This window comes from Pungitius pungitius, chromosome 11 (genome assembly GCF_949316345.1).
Source record: "Pungitius pungitius chromosome 11, fPunPun2.1, whole genome shotgun sequence".
Classification (NCBI taxonomy): Eukaryota; Metazoa; Chordata; class Actinopteri; order Perciformes; family Gasterosteidae; genus Pungitius; species Pungitius pungitius.
In genome coordinates, this window is record NC_084910.1 from 4,649,062 (window position 1) to 4,662,100 (window position 13,039).

A 13,039-nucleotide genomic window follows, 5' to 3' on the forward strand; every position below is an offset into this window, starting at 1 on the left:
CTCTGTGTGCTCACCTCCGAACTACCTCACCGTCCCAACCCGGAAACCGTGGTCCTGTAAAACGTGAAGTGCTAAAAACCCAGAAGATCTGCCCGTACAGGAGATCTGTCCGTACAGGAGATCTGCCCCTACAGGAGATCTGCCCCTACAGGAGATCTGTCCGTACAGGAGATCTGCCCGTACAGGAGATCTTGCCTTTCCTCTGTAGTGGCTTATTTTTACCAGAGAGCTGACTCTACAGCCCGTTCTTCTTTGCTTGTGTCCGTGTGGCGTGACTGTTTTCTTGGTTTTGTGCGATACTTAAAACAGTTTCATAGAAAAAGGAATGAATGGATGGTTATTAATCATGCATTGTTATCACATCGTTTAGCTGGGGTCGTATTTTCTCTCAACAAACCCTGACAAAAAGCTCATTGTGTGCCCCGTCCCTCACTGTTCTAGTGAGCGGCCTCCAGAAGGCTGTACTGTAGTCCGCGTCACGCAGCACCGCCTCACTGTACTGCTCCTGCTACACACTTTAGCCCCCCACCCCCACCCCCACCAGGATGATTTTCTGGCCATTTGTGTAAGTGTGAGGTGAAAGAGCTGACAGCTGTAAAAAGTCTGCAGCCGACTGAGATGAGAGGTTTCGGAGCGGCGCTGCCAGAGTGCAGCACTTGTCATGTCTGATAGAGCACACTGGGCCAGTTGATTTAAGTTGACTGAACAGTGTGTGTGTGTGTGTGTTGGGGGGGCTCATACTTTAAAGAGAGGGGACAGGGAAGGACTAAAAGGCTTCTGGAGAAGATGAAGAAGTAGCTGTAATGCCACATCACCTTCACATGCAAACGATGAGTGATTGAATGCATCGCCTCAAAGAGCCACGGATCAGATGAAGACAGATCTGCTGTTATTTTTGTTGTGAAATGCGGCGGAATTTGTTTCAGCTGATGCATAATTTGACATGACGACGGGATACGTCTTAGGGAGACAATATAAAAAAATTGCAAAATAGATGAAGGGAATAAAAAAATGTCTCTAGTATTCTCTAATGTTTCTCTCTATCTCTCTATCTCAAAGGATCCCAGAGGATAAGTGACAGCGAGATCTCCGACTACGATTGTGAAGATGGTGTAGGGGTAATAACAGGTAATATATATATATATATATATATATCTTAAGGTCATATCAACTCCTGAGTGGCTGGGAAGGAAATCTGAGAAGCAACGTGAACCAGTCTGAAGCAGAGGGACAAACCGAGTCTCAGATGTTTATTGAGCTGCTTCACCTGGCCATCTTCAATATGTACGTTTTATTTTAACCTCACCGCCCACATGCCACCACCCGTCAAATGGCTCCTTGGCCTGAAGAGCTTCCGCTACTGTTATATAGGACATTAGCCCGGGTGAAATGCTGCAGCACGGCGAGGGAGCGCTGCGGTTGTGCTGAGCTCACCGAGGCTCCAGCAGCACGCCCCCGCTGCACGTCCCAGGAGGAGAAGTGCAGACAAAACGCACTTCATACAGGCCCACACACCATACCGACCTGGAAACCACGCTGAAAGAGGCGGAAAAACATACAGACTCAGAGGGTTTTTTTTTTTTTTCTAATTCAAAAGATAATTAGGTGCTATGCTCTTTCAATTGAAGCCATCGCTTTTTTCTCTCTCTCTCTTATTCGCTTGGAGACCTTATTGGCTGGAAAGCTGTTGGTAAATCTCGGATGGAGACGGCTGCCTGCGCTGTTGATTTAGCTCCTGGCCGTAGCTCACATTCCCGTGAGCAGATGCACGGCCACAGGGACGAAGAGAGCAGAAGATGCGTCGGAGCGTGAGAAGCCAATAGATTCCGTTGCCGTGGCGAAGGCCTGCCCTCGCCGATGATGCGAGGGAAGGAAATCCCCCTCTCAATGAAGCCTCTTTAGCATTCTCATCAGCCCCTCAGTGCCTCACCACGCCAGGCGGGCGCCCCCACTTCGTTCACAGGGAAGGTCATAGCGCTTTGTTCAGCTCTGGGCACACCTTCCTCTTTACGCAGCCTCTGCGTTAAAGGGACAATTCAGCCCAAAATCAACTGTTTTTTTCAATTGAGGCAGTTTTGCTGATTTTGGAGATTGCGGTTTCTGCTTTCTCTCCTATATAATAAAACACTCACATTACATTTGAAAAACCGCAACAGCAACGCCTCTTTCCAGGAATCATGACCTAGTTATTCTGAATAATCGGAGGACCATGTTTCATTATACTGAACTGCAGCCGCGGGTTGAACTTTTCAAAATCACTCCTGTCGTTGGACTCTTTCGATGCTCTGGAAAAGTCACATGATAACATTTTGTACAGTACAATTGGATTTGCTTTGACCCTCAGGCTCGTCCCTCCTCTCCTTCTGCTCCGATGTCGCTCCGCTCCTCCAGTTCCATCCTGTTAATCCTCAGTAAAAGTTCTCTTTAGATGAGCTTAACGGACCGGCTGTACTCATGCGTCAGGCAGCATCTCAAGAGGAAGAATAGATCAGCGCGCTGTTTGATTGCTCTGCTGCTCCAGGAGCCTCTGTGAATTTGCAGATAAATTCCTTATCAAATGTAAAAAATCTGTACGAAAATAACCGGTGGTGAGAATTGGATTTGAATCGGCTTGCAATCAGGACAGACTACTCAGTTTGAATATTTGACTCATTCTGCGTCGTCAACTCTTCATCATACTCAGTCCAACTTTAGTGAAGGTCAACATAACATTAATTCAAATTTTCCCACCTTTCCTTCTTTAACAATACGTGATTCAGGCTTTTCCATTACTCATTTCGATGTGCTATACACTCTGTTGAATATCAATCAAGTTTAATAGTGCTAAGCATTGACCTTAACCATGGCTGCAAGCCACGTCTGATTATCGGTTAATGAACTCTTTCAAGTTCAATAGACCGATCCGCCTCGCCGGGAAGAATTCATTATAACATTTCAATTTTTTTAAGTTTTTTTTTTATGTTTAATGTTAAATGTTAACACAGCAGGTGAATTATTCCACCTTTATTGAAACCTAGACCTTGTTTTCTAGAATATAGAGACTCAGCATAAAGAAAAAATGAAAAGCTGTGCCTCTGCAGATTAGGGTTTTAGTGCACGTTCTATAAAGTTCGGGCCCTTTTCTTCCAAGTTATTGATGGCAGGGGTTAAACCGGATCTGCACTGTGAGCTGCTGTTTTTCATAATCAAATGCTGGAGATTAAGGCCACATCACTCGCTGAGGAGCCACTGCAATGCTCTGGGTCACAGAGTATAATGACACCACCAACCTTAATGTCCCCTGTCCCTCCTGTGTCTTCGCAGACTACCGGACAAATGGCAGAGACTTCCAGAGCTCCACGCTGTCCGTCCCCGAGCAGGTGATGTCGTCTAACCACTGCTCTCGCTCCGCCGATATTAACCGGGCACGGTCGCGCTCACCCAGCGTCCCCCCACCCTCAAGGTAACTGCTGGGCTGGAATTGCGGGCGGATGTATTTAACACCCTGTTGAAATACGCATAGCCTTAATTGCCTTTAAGGGACTCTGCTGCCTTCTAAATGTCTACTGAATGTATGTGTGGAGCAATATTTCTTGTGATTACTCCGAATGGCTCACATAAACACGAGGCGATGTGCAGCCTCCCCCCCCCCCCCCCCCCCTGCCCTCCCACTCACCTTTGGCCAGTAGAGGTCAGTGTGTGACGTGTGATCCGGTCCACTTCTGTCACACAGCAGAAGTCTGGACCAAGCATTTGTCCTTAGGCCTTCTCAGTACAGCTCCTCCACTAGAGTGGACCACCACAGTGTGTCCCAAGATAACTACTCACCCGACAGGTACACACACACAGTTCCAGCTTACACTTGTGTGCAGTGGATGCATGCACATGCGGGGCATGCATGGAGCAGATGCTGTCGAAGCACAAGTGGGGGCTGTTGAGCAGACAGATTTAACGGACGCATACGCTTCATGCACGCCGCCGGTGACCTTAAGCTCTCTTGGAACTGATGTTGTGTGTGGGCACTTTTAATCTCTGTTGTATTCCTGCTTGTAGAGGGCAACTTTCTCCGTTCCTTGGAAATAGTTTATCATAATAGCTTTTAAGTCCAAGGCAGAAGCAGTGGTTCATAAAAAGCGGTAAATATGCTGCAAACAACATGCATCATTTGCATGTATCTCTCTATCTTTATAGAACAGGTGGTCAAGGGGAAGTGGCCGGTTATCCCCCCCATCAGCAGTTATTTTCTGTGAGGGTTGGAAAATGTTGTCCAATCACAGCCTTGGCAGTGCCAGGCTGCAGCTACTTTACCCCGTCCAATTAAGTTTATTTGATATTTGAGGCTTGGCCTAAATCAGCGTCAGACGCAGAAAAGGCACTTATCTAAATTGTCTGGGACAGTGCTCACTTGAGTATATTTCCGCTGCTTTAATTAACAGCGCCCAGTTATTTATTGAAAACAGTTTAAATGAGTCACAGAGAATTTGGAAATGTACCAGCAGAGGTACAGGGAGGAGATAAAACCTTGTCTTTCCCCCCTGTATGTACCTACTTTTTGTAATGTCGTGTGAAGTTGTGTGAAATCTTCTAACATGTGCCGTGGTCTTCGGCTCTTTTAATCACGCGGTAGAAGTGTGAGCGGGTTTAGCCGTTCCCTGCTCTTCCCTCCGTGGAAGCTGCACTTTCATCTGTCAGTGTGGCAAAGCGGAGGAAGACATCTTCTCAGCATCTCTCATCTTGCTCGGCTGTTTCAAACCGTAACATCAACCTTTCCTATGAGCTCCCTCCCCTCTCTTTACGTCGTTATTTCTTTAAGAAATCTCTCTCCCTCCGTTACCTCACCCCTTCATCTGTGTGCCTATGATTCTGTGTCTCTCCTTTCCTCTTCCTCCTCCTCCGCCTGCGTCTTCCTCGACGCCATCTCAGATCCGTCTCTGTCTTCTCTCCTCCCTCCATGTGGTCGCAGCCATTTTCTCACCCTACCTCGAACCAGACACACTCAGCCTATTGGTGATCCTCAAAACGACCCAAGGTAGACTTTTACCTGAGCATGCATGAAGCCCCACGTCAACTCCGACTCGCAACCCCTTTCTTTTCTATGAGGGAAAGCTTTCATTTGGGTGTTGAACACATGACGCCGACACAAGGGCATGTTTTCAGTCACTGTCAATGCACGACACAAGTGGATGCTGCCGATTGTCAAGTGACATCACCGTTGTGTTGAGTGTATACATACTTACATACAAAATACACATCCATTCTGTACAGCACATTGAGAAAATGAGTGTGCGTACACCTGGTATCAGCATTGCTTCTTCTCTCTTTTCATTACCTCAGTCATTCTCATGCAAACATTCCTCTTGTTCCAAACATTTGCGATGTGAGAAAGTGTGACGTCCACCAAAAGAGTGACTACGGCAATACTGAGGGTGGATAAGTGTAGTTGTGAAGTTTTGTCCAGCAGAGGTGGTTTCTCCCTCAACGCTTCACAGTATAGTGGTGTTGGAATTCAGTTGATATGTAATCCCTGTGGATTGAAGGCGTGTTTTTAGTATGTGATGGTTAAACAAATGGTGTACAGCGAGTATTCTTCCCTTGCAGGTTATTTTGTTTTACATGTTGCTTCCCCTTTTGCTGGAGAAAGAAATGAAATGCTGACCACTTGTTGATATTTCCCCGCCAGCCGCAACCATCGCATGTACCCAATCTGCCGAGAGGAAGCAGTCAGGTTACTGCGTTCCACTAGGATGTCCCGCGCCTATTCTGAGGGCGCCTACTCCTCCGACTATGACTACGAGAGGTATTGACATGCACTGCCGCTGCACCTGTGCATCCGCCATCCTGTGGTCCCCCCCCCCCCCGAAGTTGTCCCTCGTCCGTCTTTAATTTATCGGTGATGACATGAAATGATATCCCGTCTCGATATCGGCTTTTTGCTAAAAGCGTCATCACAGCTCTGAAGTTGTGGTTGTGAAGCGGTAACACACAACTGCCTCCGTATGCGGAGGCCTCAGAGCTATTTGTGTGGCTGACGCCGGCCTTATGTCCCCCGGTTGTTGGGTCAGGTGCTGGCCAGCACCTAACTGTGTATTCGTTGATGTCCTTATTTATGTACCCATGTACATTATGCCAACAGCAGTATGTTGCTCATTGGTGTGTGTGTGTGTGTGTGTGTGAATTTTAGTGTTGTCCTTCATTTTGACATGCTACTGACAGCTGTGTATCGCTCACCCCGTGCAATGGCATCTCTGATGCATTGCTCCGGGCTGCACAGGAGTTTTGTAGAGTCCGTGTTTCGCCCTTTGGCTTCTAGTGTCTAGGCCTGAATGGGCTGCCAGGCCTTTCCAGGCAACCAGCTGACACCCATCCATCAATCCCCAGGACCCACGCCAGCATCCTGATGCACCGATAGAAAGAAAGACCCTGTAAATGACTCCACTTGCTTTCTCTGTCTACAATCCTACGCCAAGGAAGGAAGAAAGAAAGAAAGAAAAAAGGGACGAGTGCTCAGATGAGTCCTGAGACTCAGCTCGAGAGCCTGACTGACTTTATTGAAGTGTCACAAAGTGTCCCGGAGGCCCGGCTCGGCTGAGCGTTAAAGCCCAGGTAGCCGTTAGCGAGAGCCCTGCGTCTCCCTCGCTCTGCGTCAGTTTTGGTCCGAGCGGAGGGAGAAAGGGAAAGTAGCCGTTGCCCAGGTGTTATCCACTGAGGAGTACACTAGCTTTCCCTCCTCTCTTCATACAGATTCTGTTTGTTCCTGTCCGTATCCTGGCAGAGTCAAAGCAGCCCTGAGAGGAAATGAGGGCAGGTTAAAGAAACGGAAGGGAAAATGGAGGCGTCTTAGTCGGGCTTATTTCCCTACAGAACATTGGTTCGTGCTTCTGTTTAAGTGCTTCGCCCCAGAGTCCACCTCGAGTGGAACTAAATCTGCAGCGTCCCCCGCAGCGTAAGAGCAGCTTTTCCAAATCGAGAGGCTGACATTTTGGACTTGGTTTGAATCCAGCGGGTACGTGGTCTGTCGTGTCGACATCCATCAAATTACACCTAATGAGAGGTTTATTTGCAACGGACATAACCTTCACATTACCCATAAGTCCTTGGCCATAACACCCTCACGATGGGGATCCATTGACAATCATGTTGACCATCACTGTGAATGGCTGCAGATGAAGAGTGTTGAAGGTCGACTGAAGGTCGACTGATGGGCCTTTGTTTTGCTATTGGAGACAAAAAGGACATCTCCTCTACTGGACAATTTTTCATGCTGCAAAAGGCTACAGACACTAAAAGACTACGACATACACACTGAGATTGACTTTCAAATAACAAATTCAAAAGATTCCAATCACTCATGGCAAGTGAAGATAAATCCTCCAAATTCTTAGAAAAATGAATATTCGAATATAGAAAAAAAACGTTTGTTGTCTGTTTGCCTTTTTAGTAGCAGCTCCCAGCTGTTAGTATTTTTAGAGCATCAATGTGTCTACTGCACTTAAGAAAGGTGAAATACTTAATATTGCTTTTATTAAACATAAAAAATGTTGAATGCAACTGTCCACCAATTGAACTTTACAGCACTTGTACGTTGTCACCAACAGTGTGCATGCTTTAAACCTCTCGTAACAACTTATGTCCAAATGCTAGTATTTCCTCAACTTTTGTTTCATGTGCAATTGTACGAAAATGTTTTTATCTTCATATTTGTCTCTGCCAAGTGAAAAACTTTCCATGTAAACTATTTTCCTAGTTGGGAAACTCACTTGCTTCTTTCCTCCAGCTCTTCAGATCAACACGGTTTTGCCTTCTCCCTCATTGGGCCAAAACTGCTTACAGTGGATGTGCACATTGCAGGAAATAACAGAAGTGAAAAGCCAAACGCAATGTACAGTAAAGATGCACTTCACTTTTCCCTCACATGTCACTTGGCACTCACCACGTGGGGACAGCATACGGTCCCTGCCACCACTACACCACACTTCACTACACGACCCAGAGGTCACACGGGACACACGGAGCCCTTTTAACGTGTAACATTTACGGGAGCTGTTGAATAATTTCATGCCCTTTCAAAGGACCATACCTTCATTTTTTGCTCATTTAGGAAAATGTACCGCGTACAAATCACACATCCTTGAGTTAACAGCAGACCTGTTTCTGTTGCAGTGCTTAATGTGTGCTTGATGTTGGTGAGATGTTCAATGGCAGTGGATATTATGTCATGCAGATCTGCACCTACATTGAAGTCCGAGTGAAGTAAAATGTAACCATCAAGCATACATGATGTTCACTCTGATACATTCCAGTGCCAAATTTCAAATTGGACCACATGACATGGGAAATGGTTAGCAATGTAAAGTCTAGTATGTTATTCGTAGTAAAAGGGTTGAGACGTGCAAAAAAAACAGGTATGTTACCGAGACACAGGCCCTCTGGACGAGTTCCACACGGTCCACTCTGCCAGCATATTGTCCCTGCCCTGCTTGGGCCCCACTGAGTGCCTGCCTATCTCTCAATAACCTCTGTAGGAACCACGGAGCCATGGATAGACACGAGTATCACAGCAGGTCCCGCTCTGCAGACCAGCGGCCCTCTATAGAGCGCCCCACGTCCCGCTCGCGCTCCACTGAACGCCCCCACGACTCTTCGCTCATGAGGTCCATGCCGTCTCTGCCATCTGGGAGGTCCGCCCCCCCCTCACCTGCCTTGACGAGGTGTGACCCAGATCAGAGACGCAAACCATCGTAGCACAGGAGAAGACGTGGAGTTTCGGCTGATCAATCATTTCCCCGAGGCACGGCTACTCTGGAGGGAGAGACCATTTAAACATTAGCTTAAAGGATCAATAAGTGGAACAAATCACAGTAACATTATTAGGACGAAGCCCAGAGAATTCATTAAAGCTAGAATGCTGCTAACTGGGAATATGCAACGGGGACTAGCTTCAAGGTTAGCTACCTAGCTTACCCTGAATATTAGGCTATTTTGAAAAGCTTTATGTTAGCCCAATGTTTTGCTCATCATAGTAACAAAGAAATCGAAAGAATGAGTCATTGTTTTTAACGTTGTCGTGTTTATTCATTTTTGGTTGAGCTACTAAATAGAAATCGACCGGATTATTCCTGCCCCCAGAGCAGCTCTACCTCTGCTAAATGTTTGCATCTCAAACCAGCTCAGGCCCCATCCCGTGAGCTCCGAACCCACCCCGGGCCCGACTAACTCACTGAATAACCCCCCCACCCCCCCCACACACACACACATCTCCACCACTTAACTCTCCCCACCCCCTCCCAATACCCTGCTTCCCTGGCTCACCTCACTTCACCCCACGCACCTCGCCGTCATGACTACCCACCCACACACCCACTTTCTGTTCTGTCCCCAAAGGCACCGGTGCTGTATTTCCTTTACCCATGTTCTGAGCACGACACCCCCCCCCCCCCCCTCGCCCCGACACCATAGGTGGCGTGCTGACGTTTTATTTTGGAACACACTGCTCATACGCTTGCGTGAGTATAGCAGTGATGGGCCCTTTGATTCCATCACTAACATCAATTGGTGCCGTTTATCCTGTGATGGCATTTGTGTTTCCTTTTCTTCTTTTGTTTTGAGTTGAAGCCTTTTGGGGACGGTCTGAACGCATGGTTGCACCGCTCTGCCGTTCCTGCATTGAACTCTTCTCTCCTTGCAGCTTGATGAGTCGACTGCACATGCGGTTCACACCTGGCATCTTTTTTCTTTTCTTTTTTATTGCAGCTCAGTTCCCTACAGAGGGATGTGTGCCTCCACTTCCATGCCATGTGCCAAACTTCATTGCTTTGTTCATTGGTTTAATAGTAATACAAATAAATATTTACAGAGTAACCAAATGCTATACACAGAACTCTTTACACAGAGCTTATTCCAAATTAAATGTAGCTTCAGTCACTGATTATCTGCAATTGAGCCTGACAGTTACATCAAGGAAATATGTGACCTTACAATAAATGACTGGGGTCTGTCTCCCCTCATTGTACAAAGCTTTACTTTTTATGTTCAGCTTTAACTTTCCCTATTTTTTTTTCCTCATGAAAACGGCTACGTTTTTGATGTGGCCAGGCCCGCATCCACCATTAGATCTCGTCCCAATTCGCGTCTCACACCATTGTCCGCCACTTTTTGTCATGTAGGGCGCATCCTCGTAGTGGATCGGTCCAGACCAGTCCCACCAGTACACCAGCGTCCAATAGACGAGGACGGCAACTCCCACAGCTTCCACCCACGGGAAAAGACAGAAGTAAGTCACCTTGGTTATTTTCTCTTTGTATTACAGGATCTGTGAAGAGACTAAAGGATCAGCCTCATGATGATCTTGTTTTGAATGGTCGGCCCAACTGACGGGCTGAGAAGTGGCTTTGGTTTTTTTATCTGCTGATGGTGCCCTTATGCATTAGCTGTCAATCAAACCGTATAGGCGGGGATTTTTCCTTGTTGTTTTTACACGTTTCATTGGTTTTTACTTTTGCCTTACACCCGTATCTTATCTACTCGGTTCCCTTTCCAATTTCTTTCTCAGAAGATGGAGACCAAGGAACAGAGCCTAGCGAAGGTCTGTACCTGAATGTGCGGGTTTGTTCTCTCAGACTGGGCGTGCAGCTCTCGGGCTGCACCTTACTCTGAAGGCCCAAACCCAGTCTGCAATGGGGGTGCTCCTAGAACCCTCCCTCCGTTGCAGCTGTGTTTGACGTACGGTTTGGATGTCCTGTGCCCGTTGTGATGTGCTTACCTGTAGGCCTGTCTGGATTACCACACAGTGAGGTTACACTCAAAACATAGTGTTGTATTTGTCTTGGAGCTATTGATTAAGTTCAACCATTGAACTGGAATGCTGAGATGCTTCCCTAAAGCCAATGATGGCGTATCAACCAAGCGGCTCGATGCTTAGAACCTGCCGGCATTTCCTTAGCTACAAAGTGATGTTCAAAGACGAATTTATTCCTCGGTACTCTGTAAATGTCATGTGTTGCAGCGACTTGTGACGAGGGCCTCACTCGTGTCTTTGAAACGGACGCAGTGGACAAATCAAGGCTATTGTAGCTTTGCAGTGATGGGATGGGAAAGACTGGATAGAGAGGGAGGGGGAAACGCTCCAGCAGTTCTCGCAGAACTCTTCCATCATTGTCAAAGTCCAGGAGGGCTTTCCCTGTCTTCTGTACAGCGGCCAACAAGCCCGCCTCTCTCGTCTTCCTTTCGCTCCAATTTGCTATCACTCTCCCCCTCTCTCTCTCTCTCTCTCTCTCTCTCTCCCTCTTCTGCCCTTCCTCTGTATCTATGCCATCTTATTAGTTTTTTTATCACTCTGAAGCTCTCTCTGTCAGGACCTCTCCATCGCTCCTTTGTGTTGCCTTTTCCTCTTTATTCCTGCCGCAATCTAATTTTCCACTTTTTCTCCTTGTCAGACCGTTTATCTTCTCTCACATCTCTCTCTCTCTCTCTCTCTCTCTCTCTCTTTATCTCTCTCTGATGTACCTTGAAGGGAAAGTGGCATTATGTGGGCAGTGGGGGGAGGTATTGATCTGACCTTGTGCTGCAGCTCCCACAGAGCCATATGGCACTCAACTTATGTAACACAAACGTGTGCGTGCATGTGTGTGTGTGTGTGTGTGTGTTTGGTTTGTGTGTAGCGTTTTGTGGACGGGGTGGAGTTATCGCCCTGTGCCGGTCACGGAGACGAGCTGGACTCCTGCCATTGTTCCCTCTCGCTGCTGTGCTTCCACTACACAACTACAGTCGTACTCAACACTTGCACGTACCTAACTATTTTGTTATCTGATTATTTGTGGCAACTCCTAAGAAGAAGGAGCAGGAGAGGAGCCCGGGGCATCCAAACTCCAAAATGGTCGCGCAGGTGTGTGTGTGTGTTTTTTTTTTTTAATTACACAGCCCAATTACTAACCAACATGTTGTTTTCTTGGAATAATGCTTGATTTTTCATTGAGAAAATATATATATATATATATATATATATATATATATATATATATATATATATATATATATATATATAATTCCATGCTTGCTCACAATGGATGTATTTTTAGTACAAGGTGGGTTAAGAGGCCCTGGATGAAGGTACAGTGCAGGTTGCTGTACGTTACATTCATCCACATGGATTGAATAGCCATACTGTTGGCACAAACCGGAGTTCCCCACGGTTTGCCCTTCCTACTCCACCATCTGTTTGTGCGGCGTGCTCCTGTCCTCTGACTGCACGCTGCTATTACTCAACACCCTGCCGTAGCTGTTGTGCAGGCCGACTCAGTGGAAGCAGTGAAACGTTACTCAAGAAGCCACATTGCGTTGTGGAGCGTGAGTGGATGTACTGTATGTCCCTGTGTGTTTGAAATGACAGAAATGAGCTGCCATGTGGACGAGTGTGGGGGTTTCAGGGACCCATCATTTCACGAGCCTCCATCTGTCTCTCCCTACCAGCAGCAGACTGTGAGGAAAAACCCCACGGCCCCCCGGTAAATGGGAGGAAAGGCAAGTAGTAGTAGTGTGATGGCGTGAGTTTGCTGTGTGGGGCTTTGTTCGCTCAACACGAGTTCTTCATGTGTGACCTTCGCTCGCAGCTGTGATCCGCATTTCTTCTTTGCTCCTGGTGGCTCTTCTTTCTCTTAAGCCGTCCAAAATCTTTGTCCACCTGTCATCTGCTATATAGACTGTGTTTGGTTTGTTTGGAGTTGATTTGAAGTGATTGGATTTAAGAGCGGTGCGAAGCTGCAGCAGATGTTAATGTGTACAGAGGGCTGGACGGCCCAAATCCTTCAGTACAAACAAATTCTGCTCAGCTCCACTTGACAGAGAAAGAGTTCTCCACTGTATTATCCATTGTGAAATCGCAAGTGATTTTAATTAGACATGGATTGTTGAACACATTTTCACACTGTGCAGTCGCACATAACTCCTTGAAATTCTCCGCCGCAAATCAAGATTATTCCCTCCCAACACATAACAATTAAGCCTAGTGTTTGCTTTCAGTCTGTGCACTTTGCCGTAGAAGCACTGCAGTGATCTCCCATTTAGA

The 13,039-nt window shown here is 46.9% G+C and overlaps 1 protein-coding gene across 31 annotated transcripts in view; it reads left to right on the top strand.

The window, feature by feature from the left end:
* Positions 1–13,039, top strand: part of rims2a (regulating synaptic membrane exocytosis 2a) — a 113,578-nt gene that overhangs the window by 71,185 nt on the left and 29,354 nt on the right. For 21 of the 31 annotated variants that reach the window (XM_062565304.1, XM_062565288.1, XM_062565287.1 and 18 more), the window contains 5 exons: positions 1,060–1,128; positions 3,304–3,442; positions 5,660–5,776; positions 8,502–8,687; positions 10,143–10,249. In XM_062565304.1, coding sequence (XP_062421288.1) covers positions 1,060–1,128; positions 3,304–3,442; positions 5,660–5,776; positions 8,502–8,687; positions 10,143–10,249 — 618 coding nt within the window. Of the gene's footprint in view, positions 1–1,059; positions 1,129–3,303; positions 3,443–3,712; positions 3,815–4,942; positions 5,009–5,659; positions 5,777–8,501; positions 8,688–10,142; positions 10,250–10,528; positions 10,562–13,039 lie in introns of all 31 variants that reach the window. The other 10 variants (XM_062565298.1, XM_062565299.1, XM_062565307.1 and 7 more) reach the window with 7 other exon arrangements.